This window comes from Grus americana, chromosome 12, assembly GCF_028858705.1.
Source record: "Grus americana isolate bGruAme1 chromosome 12, bGruAme1.mat, whole genome shotgun sequence".
NCBI classification, from domain to species: Eukaryota; Metazoa; Chordata; class Aves; order Gruiformes; family Gruidae; genus Grus; species Grus americana.
In genome coordinates this window covers 16120026-16141118 of record NC_072863.1, presented here as the reverse complement: position 1 = coordinate 16141118, position 21093 = coordinate 16120026, and the positions used below count along the sequence as shown (strand labels likewise).

At 40.4% G+C, this 21093-nt stretch overlaps 1 protein-coding gene across 4 annotated transcripts in view; it reads left to right on the top strand.

Moving 5' to 3' along the window:
• The window catches only part of IL1RAPL2 (interleukin 1 receptor accessory protein like 2), a 396885-nt gene extending 376525 nt beyond the window's left edge, over positions 1-20360 (top strand). For all 4 annotated transcript variants that reach the window (XM_054840037.1, XM_054840038.1, XM_054840040.1 and 1 more), the window contains 4 exons: positions 27-172; positions 5766-5909; positions 9740-9910; positions 19388-20360. In XM_054840037.1, coding sequence (XP_054696012.1) covers positions 27-172; positions 5766-5909; positions 9740-9910; positions 19388-20085 — 1159 coding nt within the window. In that variant the 3' untranslated portion in view covers positions 20086-20360. The remainder of the gene's footprint in view (positions 1-26; positions 173-5765; positions 5910-9739; positions 9911-19387) is intronic.
• Positions 20361-21093: the final 733 nt, after the last annotated feature.

Sequence of the window (21093 nt, the reverse complement as noted above, 5' to 3'; positions counted from 1 at the left end):
AGTGAAGTTGCTATCCTTCCTTTCAGACTCCTCAGAGAACATCTTGGAGAAAAAGAAGTTGAATTGATGTTGATCTTTGATGCTGTAGAAGAGGCAGACCTGGCTAACTACACGTGTCATGTGGAAAACAGAAACGGACGGAAACATGCCAGTGTTCTTCTGCGCAAGAAAGGTAATTCTCTAATTAGCGGTACTCTCGCCTGCCTCAGCAGCAACAGGTCAGCCAGTAGCGAAGGTTCCGCTGATCTCTCTGAGCCAGGCTGGGTTCCTATGTGCCTACTTGGAGCTGAAGTATGTGTTACAGCTTCAGTTTACTGTTTGTGAAAAAAATTTATTAATTGTTCTTTAGTGTCTAGTGAATCACCCTTGCAGGTGATGCACTTGCCTGGAATACAGTCGCCCATAAAGCACCAATATAATCAGTGGAAGTATTTTGGTCTGAACAACCTATGAATTTGACCCGGAGTTGACTGACTAGACCAGAGGTAATTGTGTGATGGAATTAAAATGTACCTTTCTTAGCAGAGGTACCTCAGCAGTGAGATCAGATGTTCTTGTATTTCTCCACTTCCTGGCTTTGCTGTTTAAATTGAAAGCTTTAAACAGTTGTCATGCACTTTGGTTTCTAACTGCCTTGGGAATGAAAACATTGCAATGGGAGCTACAAATCAATGGAGAATTACCCCATCGTGGTTGCTTTGCTTTGTACTGTGCCTGGAATTGGGAATACCACTACAGACAAGTCATCTGTGGCAGAAAGGAAACCATTTGGGTTTGAATGTTCCAAATTAAAAGGTGCTGCTACGCTCTGCTGTTTGTGGAAGTCATTATCATAAGGAGTGTAACAGTATCTCATTACAGTTCTTATGTTGTTTCTTCAATCACCTCTCCTATTCATAAGCACGGTGACATTTAAATTTGATGGTGATCTCTCTAAGATACAGTGTATTAGGCAGTACAAAAGCTGTAAGACAGTAACTGTTGGGAAAGCAAAGGAGGGTTACACGCTTGGGATAAAGACGCAATGTGAAACCACAAAGCCATCAGCACAGGAGATGGACTAAAGAGTTAATACATTGTCCAGATTTCTGCCATTATTCTTGGCTGTAAATTAATTTACCAAGAGAGGAGAAGAAATATTGTCACGGGGGACACCTGCAAGTGCTCTTCCAGTCCTTCGTGTGCTTTCAGACCACGAAGGCAAGAGACGTGCTTCTCAGCAGATTGAGGATTGCAGTGTTAGTGTCAGTTTAAAAAGCCAATGCTCTCCATCATCACATTTGGAGCAAAATCCCACAAAACTGTGACCATTTGGAGAGGTTTTAAATATACTGTTAGTACCTGAGCGTGCTGCAGATTGACCTCTGGGCCTAGGGTAGACATCACCATGGAACAAGTGAACTAAGAGCCAGGTGGAACACCAGCCAAGGCCTTTCTAGATGGGAGAAAAACAAAACCAGTTCTGGAAAACATCCATAGTCATCAGCTTACCTAAAGGCATGCTGGCTGCTAAGTGCTGTGTTTCATGGCTATAATCTCTATAAAATGAAAGGTGAGGGAAGGGTGGTGTTGGGACAAAAAAGGGCTACTAGGAAGAGGAAACTTTTGGGTCAATGTCCCCCTTTTTTTTTTTTTGCTATTCTTTCATGTGATTCACAGGTTATATATGTGAAAGTACAGTATGCAGTCCTGTCAATCAATTGAATCAAGTCCTACTTACACAGTTTCCTCTATACGTGAAAGTTTTATGTCCTGCCAGAAAGAAGGGCATAACGTACGTTATATTTTACGCTAAGTGATAAGGATTAAACACAGTACACAAGGTGCAAACCACTCTGAGAAACAAGGGCACGCAGTTGTGGTGTGGAACACACACAAATGTATATTCAACATCTAAACTGACAGGATGCCACAATTTTAATTAAGGAATCTGGTCATCATGAAGGACTAGACTCTTTAGTGCAAAAAGCGTTCTACCTTTCCATCCCCTGAACCTCATAAATATACAACTAATAGTAAGTATATCTATGTTAACACTGTTAAATGTTCAGCTGTGTTGCATATATTAGAACAACAAGCTAGGTTTGTTTATAATAAGGAAATGCAGATATTTCAGAGCTCTGCTGAAATTATGGAAGAAGCAGTGCTGAATACAGAATTTGGAGGTGGAAAGGATCACTTCTCAGCTACTATTTCATTTCTCTCTGCACTGTGGCTGTAGAAAGCTTATATTCCCCTCAGGCATTCTCAATAGTTGATTTTCAAGCTATTAAAGTGTCATTTAAAATAACCACAGTATTTTCACTGTGTCCTTTGACTGCCTGTCCCATTGTCCTGTTTGTTGTTTATTAAGTTCTTACAAATACTTGACCAAACTTTTCCTGTCTGCAACTTGATATAATTACTTCTTATCCTAGCTTTCTCCAGCTTGGATTTGACTGTAGAGTATTCATGAGCCAGGAAATACTGCTGTATTTACTGAACCGTGACAAGATTTAGGGCAGGACTGGTAGAAAGCTGTTGACCAACATCCTTTGTGCATGTCAAAGAAGGGATCGTGGATTCCTATTGCAATGTGCTGCAACTTTCCAGATGCTGGAGCACCAGAGGTGAAGAGGAAGCACAGATCTCTCAGCCAGAGAAATCCCCCTCCCTCCAAAGCCTTACCTGCTAAGGGTGCTTGTAGCTCTGTTTCGTCTCCAGATTGTCACCATGCTGTAGGTTATATCTGCCCTCATGTTCAAAGGGGTGATTGCAGCACATTAGGTGTACACAAGCTGGCATAATTCATGAGTCCTGCTAAACTAGGAAGGCTTGGATAAAAAAACAAAAACAAAAAAACCCAGGAATAAACCCTAAATCCAAGTTATAGCTGTAGTGTAAGAGTTTCTGGAGTTAGTTCAGGTGGTTATTTTTAAGCACATGCTTTGCTTTAAGGAAGAAAAAGGAACTGTTCAAATATTTAAGGTAAAATACGTTAAAGTCTTTTGCTCTATTAGTGGTACGGTCCTCACAAATGCTTTCAGAGAATACAGGGTTGCTGTCTGTACAGCACCAGTGTACCAATAGCCGCAGAGCATGCATCATCATTTAGGATTTTTTTAAATATTTTTTTTACTGAAAAAAGAACCAAATCCAATTTCAAACACCCAAAGCTACCAATGCAAAAACAGAATCAAGCATGCTCCTGAGATCTGAATACCACTGTCTGCTATCACGTTCTTTACTAACTTAATTCAAGACCACATTGTCATTTGCTTTCAAGTAGTTCAAAAATAAGATCTGGACAATCCTGAGTTTGCTTTTCTTTTTTTCTCTCCATGCTGTCCTAGCATGTTTGGTGCTCAAATTACATGGAAACACAATATACACCCACTTGTCCCTTAGATGTGGAAATAGTTCAGGGTTCCCTTCAAAAGAATTTGAAAACAGTTCAGTATTTTAGTGATTGAAGTCTACATAGTCTATAACATAACTGTCCTGGAACATGAATAACTTGTCAGGAACTGCAGAATAAATCAAGCCATGCTTTTAGTGGAAAGAAGCCCTGAATTTAGATAAAAGTAAATATTATAATGATGTTTGATCACAATTTATTTCATGGAGGTTGCCTTCATTGAAGACATGCAGGAAACTAATTTTTTGACACTGATATAGTACTAAATGATGCGGAACCTTTTAAAATACATTTGTTTCTCATTTATTGGGTGTTTATGACACTTGCAGTACTTTAAAGACCGTAATCCTCTGTGGTACGTTGTGGCTAAGTCCTTCTATGTTATTTAACATCAGAAACTATCAGAATGTTATTATTTACTAATTTTCAGCCACTATTATAGCACAAAGCCCAGATTCAGCTCCTTTCCTAATGTTGCATGTGCTGCCTTCCCTATTGACCTCAGTGAGGACCACTTGATGTGCAAGGCATTAATCAATGGCAGATACTAAGACCTGGAGTAGGCAAGAAAATGGAACATTCTGGCTTTCTCCATTGCCTCCAACTTGGAATGCGGATAAGGAGCCCAAAAGCCTTGGCTTTCTGCCTCCTTACGTCTAGAATCTAGGAGAGCTTATGGGGCAGTAGGACAAATACAGGACATGCAAAAGCAGATAATTTCTGCCTTTTGAGCTGAATTTTGTGTGTTTGCTCAATACCCTGCCGTTTCCCCAGCAAGTGGACACAAGTCTGTGCTCCTTTGTGGGCTGCAGGTGACCAAGGCTCAGCATTTTCTCTCCTTCCAAGCTGGCAGCTTTGCCATCATCTCACTTTCCTAGCAAAAAAGATTCACTACAACTACCAAAAAAAAAAAGTTTTTCCCCCGCAAAGTGATTTTAACCAACTCTGTTCTCCATTTGACCAGATTTATCCCCAGAGCATATGCTAACTTTATCGTGCAGTGTAATAAAAGTCTCATGAATTCCCTGTGTTCTCAGAGAGATTAAATAGCTATTATAATAGACTTTTTCCATCTATTAGTCCATGACTTCTTACCAGACAGACATCAGAGATACTGTAAACTGGGAATAGCTTGACATCTGATGTTAATTATTGAAATACAAGGCATGGCGAGGCAAGAATAACCCCAAAAGATACACAACTAATTTGCTTTTTATCTTGAAAATGACACAAATGACATACCAGTAATTTCTTCTGACCTAAGTTTTAGAAGCGTAAAGATCACGAAAACTTTGTCTTGCCTGTATTACAGTTTTTACATCTTCATGCTGTATTTATCACAGCAGCAAATATCTTCATGACATCTTATCTACACTACTATAGGCTGTTAGAGGTAGCTATTGTCAAATTGTCATCTTTTGTCTTTTATGGCCAAGCGGTGTTATGAGCAATATTGTGTTCTGAGGACATTTCAGGCTAAAGAGCAAGACTGTTAAAGTTAGTGTCTTGAATCAGGTAGAGCACTGGACTGGGATTCAAGAAGTTTTATCCCATTCTGGCATTCGTTTGCGGAATGACCTTGAACATGTTGCTTCATTTTTCTATGCCTCTGTCTCCCCAGCTGTAAAAGATGGATAATTGCATTTGGATGAATTTGTGAAGTTCTCTGAGGCAAACTGCTTGTGATGTTTCCTAACAAAAGCATCCCAGTAGGAAATTTTAATTAGCACTAGTTCCCATTAAAGTATAATGCGTACTAAACAAACGTGAGAATTCTGTTAGTAGCCGTCACAACTCAAACAAAGCGGCTTTTAGCAGCTTGATGCGTGCTCCTGGCTTCTCAGGTTATGTTGGGCATTCTGGATGCTCAGTTCATTCTCCAGTGATTCAGCTGAAGTCCTGGCTTGGCAGCTCATATCAGCTCATCCACTGGCTTCACAAATACAAAACCAATGTTTAATAATTTTGGGGGGACTAGAGCCTCCCAAATGGGGTACAATATGTCTAGTATATCTACTCTCACATACTGCATGCAGCATTTGATGCACTTTGCCAATACAGAGGGTTCAAATTCCACAAGCTCATTAAAAGTTGATTAATCCTCTGTGTAAAATCACTACATAACTCCCTTGTAGAAGAAGTATGATTATAGCCTCAAATGCATTCTGGATGGTGATTCCAGATGAGCAGTAGATGGAGTAAATGGGTAAAGTTAAGTGATAGGTAATGAACAAAAAAATTAGGCATCCTTAATGTTACAGCGGTTATAATTGGAAGCTGCACAATTTTATGTGGAATTGTACAGTGGATTAGAGCAAATAAAGCTCGGAAAGATCATAACCTTTTTGTCTTTCCTTGCTAATTTTAGATTTGATCTACAAAATAGAGCTTGCTGGAGGACTGGGAGCCATCCTTCTTCTTCTTATTTTGCTCGTGACCATCTATAAGTGCTACAACATAGAGTTAATGCTGTTCTACAGACAGAACTTTGGAGGAGACGAAGCAGCTGATGGTAAGCAGTTGCTCTGGAAACTCAATATATGCAATGGAAATACTTCAGAGACCCAAATTGATGAAACTTCTAGACTGAAATGAATTCCAAAAGATACCTGCTGCCAGTTTCAGTTCAAACTACTAAGCACCCAACAGTGTAAAGCCCTAAGACTTTCTCCCAAAGCCCCCTGAAATCAATGTGTCTTTTCACTGAAATGTCACTGGGCTGTGCCATAAGCAAATGGCAGTCAGAAGAATTGTTCATGAGTCTGTTAGAGGTTTGAATGTCATTTGTGAACTGATTCCTCAGGAGAACTCTTCACGTTCACGTCCCAGTGCCACGTATGCCCAGGATCGCTTCTCCTGATTCCATACTGTATGTGGGCAGCCCTTTCACCAGGTATTTTTCATTAAACATTTCCACTGAATTGTCTTCAGGCTGCCAACTAACGCCAGTAACTAGTGAGAGGTGATTGTTACTGAGGCTAACTAGTTACCTCAGTTAATTGGGAGACTGAAAGCAATTTAGTGGAAATGTACAGCTTGCCTGGAGCATATGGTTAGGAATAAACTAGGCTGGTTTTCAGTGTTCTTCCCCACCCACTGCCCTCCCCACCTTCCCTCTCACTAGTATATATTCTGTTTGGTGCCTAAAGCTATCATATATTTTTAAATTGAAGCTTTAATTCTCCTGAATATAGAACATTCCTGCTTCTATGAAGCTGGAGTAAGTCCTGGTAAACTAAATCCAAGTGTTTTAAATACTTTTATTATATTCTTAAAACTTCTATTATAGCATAATCAATATTTTTTTTGATAGTATCTGCTAAAGATCTGAAGTACAGTACTCAAGTACAGGTACTTTTCATAGCCCACTGTAACACTTAGGAGTCATGTAGGCAGTCCGGAATGGTTTATCCAGAAACAATTTGAAAAAAGAGCAGGGAACACATTTCCCATGTTGTGCCAAAACAATGTCCAGTTGCACAGACCTGTTACTTTCTGCAGTTAGTATTACTGTTATCAAAATAATAACTGTTTCTGTTTGACACTGGGTAGATATGGTGTGAAAATGTTTCGCTACAGTGAAATCCACAGGAGTTTTGGAGAACAAGTGGAATGACATCCAGGGGATTTTAGAATGTGGAATGATGAATAGCAGGGATAGAGGTCAGGAAACTTCCTCTTTCCTGATCCTCATGTGTGAGTGGGAAAACCTAAAATGCTGCTTTTTTGATACAATGCAATACTACACAATATTTGTACTGATACCTAGGAGAAAGTGAAGGGTGAGTTTATGTGGGTTTGGAAGTAATCTACCTCTAACACCTTGGGATTATACCACCATAACATCCCTGGTTCACACCAACAGAAAGTGACCCAAAGTGGCAACTTCCTCCAGATACTTTGATTCATTTATCTCATGTTTTCAGTGTGAATCTGCTGCTGCATTTTTAATCATGTAACTTCCTTGGTTCAATCACTTTTTAATTTATGAATCAATATTATTTTCTAGTTGTTTAGAGGAAAGCCCATGAGTACATAGGGGATTTTGTGTGCATGTTAGTTCTGAAAACAACCTTTTATTTTTCCAATGCATGATTTTAGAACTATTGCCGCTTTATTTATCATTCTGATCTTGCAGAATAAAAGATGGAGGCAGAATGTTCCTGAAGTCAAAGCATGTATGGGGATGTTTCTTTCTACTTATGTAGGCTATTGGGGAAGCATACAGAGCTCCCATGAGCAGTCAGTTGTATAGATGCAATTGCAGGGTCATTTTCCATTTATACATGTATTTCTTCAAAATAGAAGATTTGGAACTCAACAAATTTGCTTTATTCCTATTTCTAAAGATATCCTATGTACGCAATGTTGGATGCATTCACTTCCTGTGTTGTGCATAGCATTGGTTTTGAGGATTAAGGGAAACCATTTAGAAAATGGCGCCAAACAGTGCTGCATCCAAAGCACACAGAGCAAGTGGTGGGCAAGCACAGATAGGTCCTTCTGCTGTGTCCTGTGTATGTGAAGCTTGTGAAGACCGTAGAGCTGTAACACAAGTGTACGGACGCACAGGAGCCCGAGGGAACTGGTTCTGTCTTCGTCTTACTTGTGTTCTGAATAGAGGTGACCAGAGAGGGCAGTTGTACCCGCGCAGCTGGAGGGGGCAGGGAGCTCAGGGTCTGCTTGCGCACAATCCGTGTGCGGCTTTCACGCTGCTTTATAACCAGGGATGTCAGTGCTCTGGGGTTTGCTTTGCTGCCTTTGCAGAGCTCTCAAATGTTTTCAGGGATGTTTGCCTCCTGGCTTGCTTGGTGGCTGGCTTCTCTTAAAAGGTTTTGGCAGGATTCATTATGGACAGGGTAGCAGGTTTTAGACAGGCCTCCAAAGCTGACTGGCCTTTGTTTCTTTTATACTATTTTTGTAGGCTGTTGATTTCAGAGAAGTATCAGCAAGCCAGGTGGACACCGTCCCATACAGCTGTGGTGACACTAGGCAAATTGCCTTTTACAAACATATAATTATTCACATGCTTTGTCTGTAGCTCTGACCCTCATGGGTCTGGCTTTGTGTCAAGAATTGTAAGAAAGTAACCATCATTTCAAGGTCATCAAGGAATGTATCATATTGGGATTAGCTATTTTTTCTTTTTATCAGAATATATTGATGATTTTTAACTGATTTAATTGTCTTTCATGTGCATTATTCTTTACAGATAATTGGTACTCAGCAATCCTTCATTCATGCAGTTTTGTCCTCACAATATTAACTATTTGATTTTTTAATTTTCTGTAAATACTGGCAGCTGTGCTGTTCTCTGGAGACTGAATTGCTGAAGGTTGACTTTTTCGATATACTATTTTCCATTCCTGCAGGGGAATCGCAAAGAGAAATGTCACTAAGCCAGTCTGATCCCAGCACGGATCCCAAGCTCAATAGTGGTGCCACTTCTGTTCCTGGCACTGTCGCCAGCTCTTAGCTTCATGTTTTGGATGCAGAGAGCTGGAGACAAGCGCCAGAGCTGTGCAGGAGGAGGGGATGTGTTGCCATTTCTAGCGAAGCCACTGTGTTGCAGCCCTGCTGTCCTCCTGTGGCGTTGCCTGGGTCCCCTCTGCCACCCACTGCTTTGCCTCCACCCCTGAGCTGCAGGCAGAATGCAGGGAAAAGTCTCCCCCTGGACCCTGATTGCTCTGGGAGTTATTTCTCTCTCTCATACTGTGAGTCCCAAGTATTTAATATGTCCTGGATCAAGTGACCTCTAAAATTACAATACTGGTTTTAAAAACTACAAGATTTTCTGAAAAAAATGCTTTGGACTTTTGTCAGTGTTTTCTGCGTAATCGGTATTCATTTGAGTCAAGTCATGTATTTTCTTATAATTGCTTGTGCAAGGAAGTTTTCCTTGCTCAAAACTTTCCAAACTCTCCAGGCTCAAAAACTTTTCCAAGCTCAAAACTTTTGCATAATCCATAGCACTCTTGAGGCATGAGTTGAAAGAAAGATTTCCATTAGCAATAAGTAAAGGATTAAAATAAGAAGTTCCAGCTTTAGTATTTGTATCAAAATTGTGCCCACAATCTTTTCAGATGTGAAACATGTACACTGAGCACATGAAGCAGAGTTACTAACTAGTTCAACATGCAGAAGAAAACTGAAAAGATATCCTTTGTCTGGATCTGAAAAAATTCTCTGTGGAAGCCAGGTTGTATGTTCCTGTGAAAAGTCCCAACTTTGTTGGGAAATGCTTGATCGTTTCAAGGAATAATATGATTTCCTGGTACTTTCCTGGATTCTTTATAACGCTCTTGAAAACAGCAGGCTGACCACGAATTTGTTTTCTTACAGACAACAAGGAATATGATGCGTATCTTTCATACACCAAAGTGGATCCTGATGCGTTAGATTGTGATAATAATGAAGAGGAGCAGTTTGCACTTGAAATTTTGCCAGATGTTCTAGAAAAGCACTATGGATATAAGCTCTTCATTCCAGATAGGGACCTGATCCCTAGTGGAAGTAAGTATTTCAGACCTTTCAGTTTTAATTCTCTCTGATGTGTCATGAAGGCCTGGACCGTGCAATAAGTACTAGATATGGGAAACCTCTCTTTGTGAAGTGGTTGTGGGGATTGGTAAAGTTTCCTCAGTGCTGTAAATTTGAGCTCTAGATAAGAGCTTGTTCCTGCACCACTGAAATCAGAGGGAACTGCCATTGATTTCAGCAGAGGCAGGAGCTGGACCTTCCTACAGGGAGGGCTGCAGCGCTGCAAGCAGTACTGTAGTCCAAAATCTCTACATCAGACGCAGGCAGCTAAGCAGGAAACTTAAAAAAAAAAATAAATCTGTACTCTCTGTTTTATCATTGAAAATGGAATTATTGTTTATTATTTTTTCCAGTAATTATTTGTTTGTCTACAGCAGCTTTATAAGTAAAAGTCATCTTTCCCATTGTGTTTTGTCTTTTTCCCTAACTTTGAAGTCTCATAAATAGCTACAATAATTTCCCAGGTAATGGTATAGATGCAATTTTTTCATTAGAGTTTTGACCAAATGTTGCATTTCTGAGCAGTGTTACTACGGTATGAGTAATTGGTAATGTCTAAGCAATACTTATTCTTCAGAGGACTGTGTACAGCCCAGTGATCCAATGCTGTTTTCCATGCCGATGGTGTAATACAGTTGTCCATTTCAAATCAGTTTTGCTGCCATGTCTGAAGATTCAGCAGTGCCTTTGGATGTCTGTACCAACAGTTAATGCCTTTCTAGCTGTGGTTATGGCATCTTTTCTTCCAGATTCATTTTTGGACAAGTCAAAAAGACCATGAATCGTATGGATCATGTTGATGAATTGTGAATGCACAGTATGTTTGCTTTAATATCACACTTATTTGAAATGCTACTCTTGTGAAAAATAAGCTTTTTTTACGAATTCTGTCTGCAAATCACTTCCATGAAAAATATTAGAAGAGAATATGAACTTCTGTCTGTATGCGCTACTCTATAGGAAGTATGAACAAGAAAACAAAGCAATGGCTGTGCTAGAGCAGATGTGCCCAAACATGAAACAGCCAGAACATGGCTGCATTAGCAACCTGCCTGCCAAAAGGCGTGGAACTGCTGCCTTGCTGCTGCCAAACCCCAGTGGCTGCCCCAGAAGTTGGAGCCTACTTCTTTTCTGATGTTTGAGGGATCTGGAAACAGAGCTCTGAATCCTGTACCATTGGGAAAGAGCAGTCAGAGACTGGTCAGAGATTGTGCAAATTCCCCTGTAGCATCTTGAATTTATCGTGTGCATTTGCAGCTCCTAGGTTAGAGCTGCTTCCCCTATTTCTTTTGCCCTGCCCCTGCAAGGTGTGTGTTTTACTCCCTTAGTGACTTACTCCAGAAAGGAGACTTGGCTCGTAGCTGCCTTATTTCTGACACACGAGTAAGTAGTACTGAATTTTTAGATATTAAGAGAAAATACAACTTTTTCTGTTAAAAATCACAGAACTCTTCTAAATAGGTGTTTTATATCCAACAAAACAGCAGTTATACGTAGCAATTATACAAGTGAATTAAAGAGTTTAAAGCTAGCCCTTCAATGATAACTGTACCGAAGCACAGATTAATCTGAAATGAGAGTCTTCTTTCCAAATGCTGTACCAGCCAGCATAGTATTTTATTTTTGTCTATTTTTGTCAGTCAGACACTCAGCAAATACTTGTCATCACTTTGGGTAGTCATTAAACCTCTCCTGAAAATGTAGGGTACCTGAAAACGTCAGTTCTCATTTATGAACATTCACAGATTTAATACCTCTTTTTTCCTCTCAAACTCACTTCTTCGGTAATATGAAAGGGCCTGATTCTAACACATGGAGCTTCAAGAACGCTTCATCAGACATAATGACAATGCAGAATAAAATGTGGAACTGAAATGAGTCTGATTTGCATCCTTTAGCTTTGAAAAAGATATGGGGGAAGGCACTTTATTTTGAGGGGGCAAGAGGGAGGGAGAGGTGATGGGGAAGGAGGGAACACTCAGACTCCTGTATTTGTAAGCTCTCCATGTGCGCTGGAGAAGTGGAACGTGGCTGTGTTCTGCCTACTGCTCACCAGCCTTACCAGGGCTTGCGGTGCTTAGTGAAGAGAGCAGGCAGTGTGATGTGGTATGGACCCGCTAGAAACTTCGGAGGTAAACATAACACATTTTAGAGTGACTGTCTCAAAAAGTGGCAGATATTGACAAAATATATAGCTCTTTAGGGTCAATTTCTATAGAAAAATGGGGATTTGATTGCGGTTATCTTTTTTTATTTTAGGAAATATCTCTTCTCGCATGTAATGCATCTCCTCGTCTTTTGGTGTAAACGACTTTCAGTGTAGTGTAATGCTTCCCCTCTCTCCATTCCGATGTGTTTGCTTCTATATCTTGTGTACTGAAATGTGTGCCATTCCACTAGTACAGCAAATAAGGTGTGTTTTGTAAGGCTGGTGGTTTCATATCATCTGTGCAATTTTAAGGTGCTGCCACAGGAGGGTGTGCATTATTGCGCGCGCTTGCTGGCATGAAGCAATACATACAGCTGCTACTTGGATTTGAGAGCAAGCAAAAAATAAATAGTATTTCATTAACTTTCTTGCACACTTCTCTGAACAAACTAAAAAGCTGACTTCAGAAAAATTCAGGGACAAGTTTGATTATGTTTTTGTCCAGCTGGTTCATCTCTTAACCTCTGGGGAAAAGCTATGATAGGCTCTGCATGTCCCGGTGCAGCCGAGGGAGAGATTACAGCCAGATGTGCTTTAGCTGGGATGCACACACCCAGCAGCAAGCTCCTTCACACTGTATGTCTGAGCTCTGCCTTTCGGCTCTGCGCTGAGGATCATCCGTTTCAGAGATGGATGCCCATGGAGCAACTGCTGCTGTCCCTAGGAGGATGGAGATGATGACTGAGGCCACCTTTTCACCATTGGGAAGCAGATCCCTGGCCTCCAGAGTTCAGGTCAGATGAGGCTGACTCATGTTTCGCAGTAGATGTTGGTTTCCGCGCCCTGCCAGGATATAAATGTTTTCCCAGTGGAGTGTTTTGTCCTAGTGGGAACCACTGTGAAGGATGCCGAGGGCCTCAGTGATGCCCACCACATGGTGGCTAGCAAGGACTTCCATAATGACTCTTGGTGCTGCCTGCAAGCAGCACAGATGGACCCGGCTTCCCGAACTGGCAAGGTGGAAATGGGTCTGAAGTAGCCGCCGCTTCTCTGCTCTGACTCAGGCAGAAACCCAGGTGGCCACACAGGCTGGAAGGTGAGATGGGAGACATGGTAGGGAGACATGACATGCAGTGTGCCGTGCAAGCAGCAACACCAACTTTGTAACCCAGGATTTGAGTTGCATGTTATAGGAAGTACTATAGCAGCTATTCTTTCTTAAAGAATATTCTGTGGTCTTAGCAGAGTGAGCACTCTTCATTCTGTCAAAGCTGACAGCACCTGTACCTTTCTGCCTAGGTAACTAAGGCATAATTGAACACGTTAGCCTGTGTAAGGAGACTGTGATCCCTAAGATGCAGTTGCAGTTGTTACTAAAGTTTCTTAGCAGTTACCATTTTTTCCACCCTATTAGTTTTCAGGGCTTTGTTAACAAACCCTTTCCCACAGCAAGCAGAGTCTCAAGCCCTGTGAGCTTTTTAATTCAGTGTTAGGAGACCTGAGGAGACTGAATAGTTGGGGGGGGGGGGGCGGAATAGGAATAGGAATAGTTCTGTTTTTACCTGAGCCATTTTCTGTCTTGCTAGGGATGATGTGTCTACAGAGAGAAAGATCTATTTGCACTTGAATCTTCTAAAATTGGGACTACATCAGAGGAAGATATTTTTCTCACATGGTTTCTGCAAATTATTTTAAACCCTGAAAGTGAAGAGGTCAAAACTGTCAAGTTGGATTTTTAATACCAGCAATACAAATCTATTAGAGCATCATCTAGTTGCTCTCTAAGCATATGTGCATTTGATCTTGACAGGATTGAAAAAACATCAGCAATTCACTCCAGCTCAGCCCAGGGTATAGATATCAGGCACTGAAAAGAACAGCAATGATGGAATAAAAATCTTTGCTTTTACCTAAAAAATGAGAGGTTGTCAGCACAACAGGAGAGCACCTAAGGCATGTGATAAAAAGCACCCAACAGTTGATATTGCAGTTCTGGCACTTTGTAGTGTTGTCTGCCTATCTGCGTGGTTTTTACCTGGTGAATTCCAGCTTCCTGGGTTCCTGGGTGAAGAAAACCCATTTGGACTGTGTGCCTGGAGTTCCCAAGAAGCCTTAATTAGGTAGGGGCCACCATTTACATGGAATGGGAATAGAGTACCCAGCTCCACAAACACCTTTCAGAAGTCCCTGGTTGTCTACTCTGTATGAATCTTACACTTAATGCCAGGCATGGGCGGGGGTCGCAGGGATAGTCATAGTTGAAAGTGGAAGAAATATGAACAAAAGCCAGAAAGCCTGGCTACCCTTTACAGCCCACTGAAGGCCACCAAGGTGGTCAGGGAGCTGGAGCACACAGTATGAGAGGAAAGCCCAAAAGAACTGTATTTCTTGAAGAAAAGGCCAACAAAGCCAAAGCCAAGGAGGAATCTTATTGTTGTCTTTCCAGTGGAAAGCACAAAGATGGAGACAGACTCTTCTCAGAGGTGCACAGTTGTTGAACAAGACGTCACAGGTACAAGTCGCAACACTGAAAATTGCATTTAAACATTTGAAATATTTTCTTTGCCATGAGGGAGCTCAGACACGAACAGAACCCAGAGACATTGAGAAGAAACCTCCAACCTTGGCGGTCTTCAAAACTGTACTGGACAAGGCCCTGAGCAATTGTAGCTGGTCCTGCATTGGACCTCCAGAGCCCCCTTCTAACATGTATGAGTCTAGGAATATTTGATTCTAAATATCAGAGTTTTGATTCCAACATATATCGCCAAAACAAGTTCATCAAAATCACCCACTTCAGAAACTTCAGTCTGCGAGGAGACATCCCCAGAGCCATCATCTTTTCCTTCTCCTTAATCCCTCCATCCTTTGCCACGTCAAATACAGGAAGTCTGACCATGGCTAAGCAAGTGGTATGCTGAGAGGGCAGCGTGTCATGCTGTTCTGCGTTATTTGTTTCTTTATGTTGAACCCATCAGCTGTCCCTTAGCTTATACTGGGATTGGGCTCTCTCTGGGGAGGGGCCATCACTCTACTGTGTGTTTCAGCAGTTCCAACTGCATTACTGCTCTGGTCTGAGGTAACAGAAGCAACAGATATTTAATAAATAGGAAAAACAAGACACGCAATCATTTTTGTTATAATAAAGTAATCAGAGTTAGGGTTTGGGAACTCTTCAGTTTGGAAACCAGGACTGAATTATTCTTCTATAAATAACTTTCTCATCTGATAGTCACATTGCCAAATGCAGAAAGGCTGGTTATGTTCAGAGTGCCAGGAACGAGCCAGTATGGGGTTGCTGGTAGATACTCTTCGGTTCTTGTGGTGCTGCAGACTGTGCTTCCCAAAAATATCCGTAGGACTTTACATGATATCTAGTGTTCTTTCCCTTTCCCTCAACTGCTTCTGCAAATCATTTGACTCTGGTTAGTTAGTCATTTCTTTGTGCAAGCAGCTTTGTGTCCATGGTGTTCATTAATTTCCTTGCTCTTTGTCTGCTTGCATATTAGGTTGTCTGGGTCTCCTTCCAGCCTCTGGTTTGTGTAGCTTATTGAAGATTCAATAGGCAGCATGATTTAATTGCAAACGGGATGCATGTCTTGGACTTCTCTCCTTCAGTGCTTCAAACTACAGCTCAGCATCCTTACATGTTGATAGGTTTGGTGAGCACATATTTGCTGTCAGGTGATCTGTCTTCATTACTAAGGGCAACTACGCAAAAAACTATGTTTGTTTATGGGTCTAAAAGTTCTTGCTGTCCGTACCTCCTTGGGCATTGCGTTGGACGTGATGTAAGTAAGTTACTGATAGAGCTACTCGTAATTTTTTTGACCTCTGGGAAATGCTAACATTTTGAAAACAATTTTTGTGTCATATTGCAAAATGGTGTTTCAGGGGGGAAAAAAGGGTCAAAATTTAAAATGTTCTTCTTCAATAAAATCACGTGGGTTAATTCTAATGCTGACATTTCGTTTTTACATTCTAGTTTATGATGAAATACAATCTCTGAGAATTAAAAACTAGTAACTCCATACTGATTTTGTCAAGACAATTTTTTTCTCCCCTCACAATGAAATGTCATTGCAGTTGACACCTCCTGCAGCAAAAGTGAATTTTCAGCAAAATTATATTTATCTGATGGAAATATATTGGTCTGGAATCTTACAGTTGATCCTAGTTGGTTATGTCATTCCTGAAATCCCTGCTCAGTTTTTCTCTTGAGACAGAGCCATTTCTTGACAATTCCTTCTTAGCTCACTGGAAAGGTGAAAACAACCCTTTCTCCATCCTGTGTTGCAATATGGATTGCTTGGATTCAATACCTTCGAATGGACAGAACACAAGAAAGACAACTCAACCTGCGGTTTTTTGAGTGGTCTCAAATTCTGCAGAGAGAGGAGGGTGGGTGATTTAGCAACTGACAGGTGTATGCCATCAGTCTGGTACCACTGGAAAAAAATAAAGCTTGCATTTCCACAGACAGGAATCTGTACCCCCATGCTTTTCCTCGCAGAACTGTTTTAAGTTGTGCACGTTGGACATGTAGAGTGCACCCAATGGAGCCATGTGCTCCAGGGAAGTTGACACCTACCTGTCCCAAGCTGAAGTTATTGGGAGTACTAAGTACTTCTGGACCAGATGGCTGGAAAATGCATTTGCCTTTTCATTGGAGTTTCCAGTTTCCTACAATACACTTTATCCTCGGTGCACCACCCTGTACATTGGCCATGTCTATCCAACCAGCTGCAAACCGGGAATTTGAAGGAGCACCGAGTGGTCATTTGTGAAGGTGTCTGTGTAGTCGTCTGTAGAAAGCTCTAACTTCTTGCAATATCCAGTAAGTAAGGTGGACATGCCAAAGTATGGGAGAGGCACGGAGGGGAGAAGTATCCATCTGAGAAAACAGGGCATTTTTCGTGTCTTCCCACCTCATTCCCTGTTTGAGTAAAGCAAAGTGTGGTGAGTTTTTGATTGAGATGGTATAATGGCTCATTGCTGGGTTGTTGCTATTGAAATTACTGCTGCTGGATATTTGAAGAGATGAAAGTGGAATGATTTTTTGTTTGTTTTGTTGGTTTGTTGGTTTTGTTGTTTTGGTTATTTTTTAATTGGATGCATATGGTATACGCGTGGCTGTGCTAAGCACTAACCTGGATATGTAGTACTGACCGGTAGTGTGTCCTGCAGAGAATTGTCTTGTACATAGCAGTGTTCTGAGTTGTTTGAAGGAGGGATGAATATGTCTCAGGAAAGATGCATGATAGTTTGTTGTTTTACTGTATCTTGCAGATTCAACCTCTAATGATGAAGCTTCCCACCTAAATTCTTTCTTTTTGGGAGCAGAAAGAAAGGAAGAAAATGAAGAGTCTGAGCTGTTGATACATTGGGATAATCTCTTTCCATTGTATTGAACATTTCTACCTTTCCTTAAGTTTTGTTTCACCAGTTCTGCTTATCATTTTCTCATTGTTGCTGATTCTCTCCCCTCTCCGCTGCCTCTCCCATGGATTTTAATGTTGAATTTTTTTCATTAATGAGTAACTATTTTACACAGAGCAATGTGAGGGTTTTCCTCATAAAATATTTTAAGGAAAAAACCCCAAACTGTAAATGCTGCATGATTAAAGAGTCATAAAACATTAACTAAAAGTCAGGATTGTTGCATAGACATTTGTAATGTATGTGTATGTCTTAAATTTTTGTGTGTCTGTGGGATGTTTGCAATTGCCTCTTTTTTCCATTTGTGAAAGAAATTCTTCTTGCTGCTAAGTGGTGAAATAAAACATTGGTAAAGGCAGATTCGATGCTAACTATGCCTTCAGTCTCATGAAAATAAGCTATTTTAGAATGTTCCTGTTGGCCTATTTTGTAGCTGTTTACTTTACTGGAAGTGGTGTGAATAAGCATGCTGTGGTATGGTTCCTGGGACTATAAAAATGAGTCTTGCAGTAACAGATGTTGATTAATGATGTTATTTGTAATCGTTGTTCCTGCTAGAGGGCAGTGTGTGTAAGAGAGGCCCTGCCCTGTGCTGAGTAAAGATCTGTTCTGTGCAGCTCTTGTGTCCAAGTCTTCATTTATAACACATGCTTCTCCTCTGTTGTCAGGCGGCACATTCAGAGTAGCATGGTCAAGAGATTCATGTAGATTAAAAAAAAAAAAAAAATTATATCCTGCCTCTAAGCTTGCAATCACAATGCTATGCAAGCAATGAACGCTTTTCTGACCTTAGTGTTTTTTTCTCAAATGATTTCATTTTTCTGGTCTTGACCCAAAACCCATTGAAATTAGTTGAGGTCTGTTCATTTGAATGGGTTTTGGATCAGGGCTGTAAGTAGATCTCTTTCCCCTCCAGTTCCATGTGAGATCAGTGTAATTGGCTTCTCTTCCCTACCATCCCTGGGACGAATGAAACTCAGGGATCCGAGTCCAACTTCAAGAATATTTTGTAGTTCAATAAGCTGACATCATGGAGCTAACGATGGGGCTGGCATTTCTGCTTACACTGATCGTTTGCAACTACTTGGCATGCATGAATAAAAGAAGAATACTATTTTCTTTGTCACTAATGTCTCAACAAATAAACACCTCCAATATGTTTAAATTTTCCATTTGTTCCTGTCACTTGTGAAGTTTCTGTTAATACCTTGGGGTACATAGAAGCACAGGTTTGTGATATGAAAACAGACCGTTGAGCCACAAAGAACATTATTGTGCTTTTGTGGTCAATACCTAAAGAACAAAGAGCTACCATGATGCTTCTATGCAATAGCACAAGTTCTGCATGTGATGAGGGTTGATTTCTTTTTGAGCTCGTGCAACTTACAGTTCATACACCCTGCAGCACCCTCGTGTCCTTGCATCTGAAACACAAGAACTGCTTCCCAGAGTGTGCTTCCCTCGATGCGATGTTAATCATAACCAGCGTTAATTTTAAAATTTACACAAACATTACATTGATCTTGACCTATATTTTTTCAGTAAGTGAAATATGTATTTTTAGCCTCTAATGCATCTACACAGTGAGGAGATTATGTAAATGTCATTCTGTTGAGATGAACAGGGAAAACCAGTAATGGATGGAGGGTGTTATTAAGGAGTTTTCTATATGTGCTCCATAAATAGAAATATGTTGTGATACACGATCCTGGTTTTGTTGGAGTATATTGTGAAATGCCCCTTGTCTTAAATGGCATGGATCAGTAAGCTTTAGGATTTTGTTATACTTGCTTGCAAGCCTGATGTTTTGATACAATAGACTTCTTTATTCTTTACTCTTTCTCTCTTTCTATAATTTGTAGCCTACATTGAAGATCTCACAAGATGTGTTGAACAAAGCAGAAGACTCATTATCGTGTTAACTCCAGACTATGTTCTCAGGAGAGGATGGAGTATTTTTGAGATGGAAAACAGACTCCATAACATGCTAGTCAGTGGAGAAATCAAAGTTATTTTGATTGAGTGTACTGAATTAAAAGGGAAAGTGAATTATCACGAAGTGGAATCTTTAAAGCACACCATCAAACTTCTCTCAGTGGTCAAGTGGAAAGGACCAAAAAGCAGCAAACTGAATTCTAAGTTTTGGAAGCGCCTAGTCTTTGAAATGCCAGGGAAGAAAAAGGAGGTGGTGTCTCGGCATCAGGTCCTGGATTCTGCAGAGCAGGGCCTTTTTGGAGACCTCCAGACTGTACCCTCTCTTGCCGTCACAGGCACTTCTGCCACGTTGGTAGAATCGCGGGCTGATTTAACTGATTACCATCAAGCAGACTCTGTGCAAATGAGACATTATTGCAGAGGATATGAATATGATGTGTCAGCAGCAACATTGCCAATAGCTTCCATAAGCAACCATCACACATACTGTAACATACCTTTGACACTACTAAATGGACAGCTACCTCTTAACAATACCATGAAGGATCCCCAAGAGTTTCACAGGAACAACCCATTGCTACCTTTATCAGCAAAGGAGCTTAGCTTCACCAGTGATATTTGGTAGTGAAGATCAGGACTCTTTTGAGATGCTTCATGACCGCCATGAAGACACGTTTTTAAAGAACTTTGCCCTAACCCCATGGGGTGAGAAAACATATTCGAAGCAGCAGCACACTTGTTGGCTTTTCTACTTGAACTTTTTTGTTTACATTTACAAATTACTGACGAAGGGGGCATTCTTTTGTAACTCAGCAATGTCCTTCCTGTCTTTTAATGTACAGTTTTATTGCTTCTTTAAAAAGGAGGGGGGAATAGAAAAAACACATCCCATCATTTTACAGTAGGTTTACAATCTGGGATGGATAAAAGATCACTGTATATGATCTTTGACATCCATACATGTTTAAGTAATAGTATTTGAAATACACGGAAGTCATTGGGTTTTCCACATAGACTTCCGTTCAGTTTGAAATTCTAATCATCTAACAAAAATGATTCTCTCCTGCACAGATCAGACAGGGTGGATCATTCTCAAAAGGAAGGAGGAAGAAACCTTCCTGGTAATGTTGTCTCACAAATACATTTTAGAAGATGACCAGCTGAAACAATGCAGATGAAGCTTTATCAATAAAGTGCATAGTAACAGTTGCTGCAGAATAAATCACCTGCTCACATCAGCATCTCTTCATTTTATTATTGAGGCATGTTGTATTCCTAGGCAATGGTTAGCAATGTGGTTTTATTAAACAACTTACTAGAATATCGGAAGATGTTTAGGAGGATTTTAAAAATTTTTTCTGTCGATTATAGATTATTTCACAATATTTTGCAGATTTTTTAATGACTTTTTTTAAAACAGTTTAAGTATAAATTTATCTGTCAGTCAATTCATTAATTTGAAATTTCTTAAGATCTCTTCAGCTCTGTTAAGATTTGTAGTTAATTCAATGTAATTTTACGTAGGATTTTTTTTCCAAAGTCAGTAGTTACAATTTGCAATTAACCTTTTTGTGAGAACATCAGCAATAGAAAATAATTACTACAGCAATATTCAGAGAAGAAGTGCTAAATT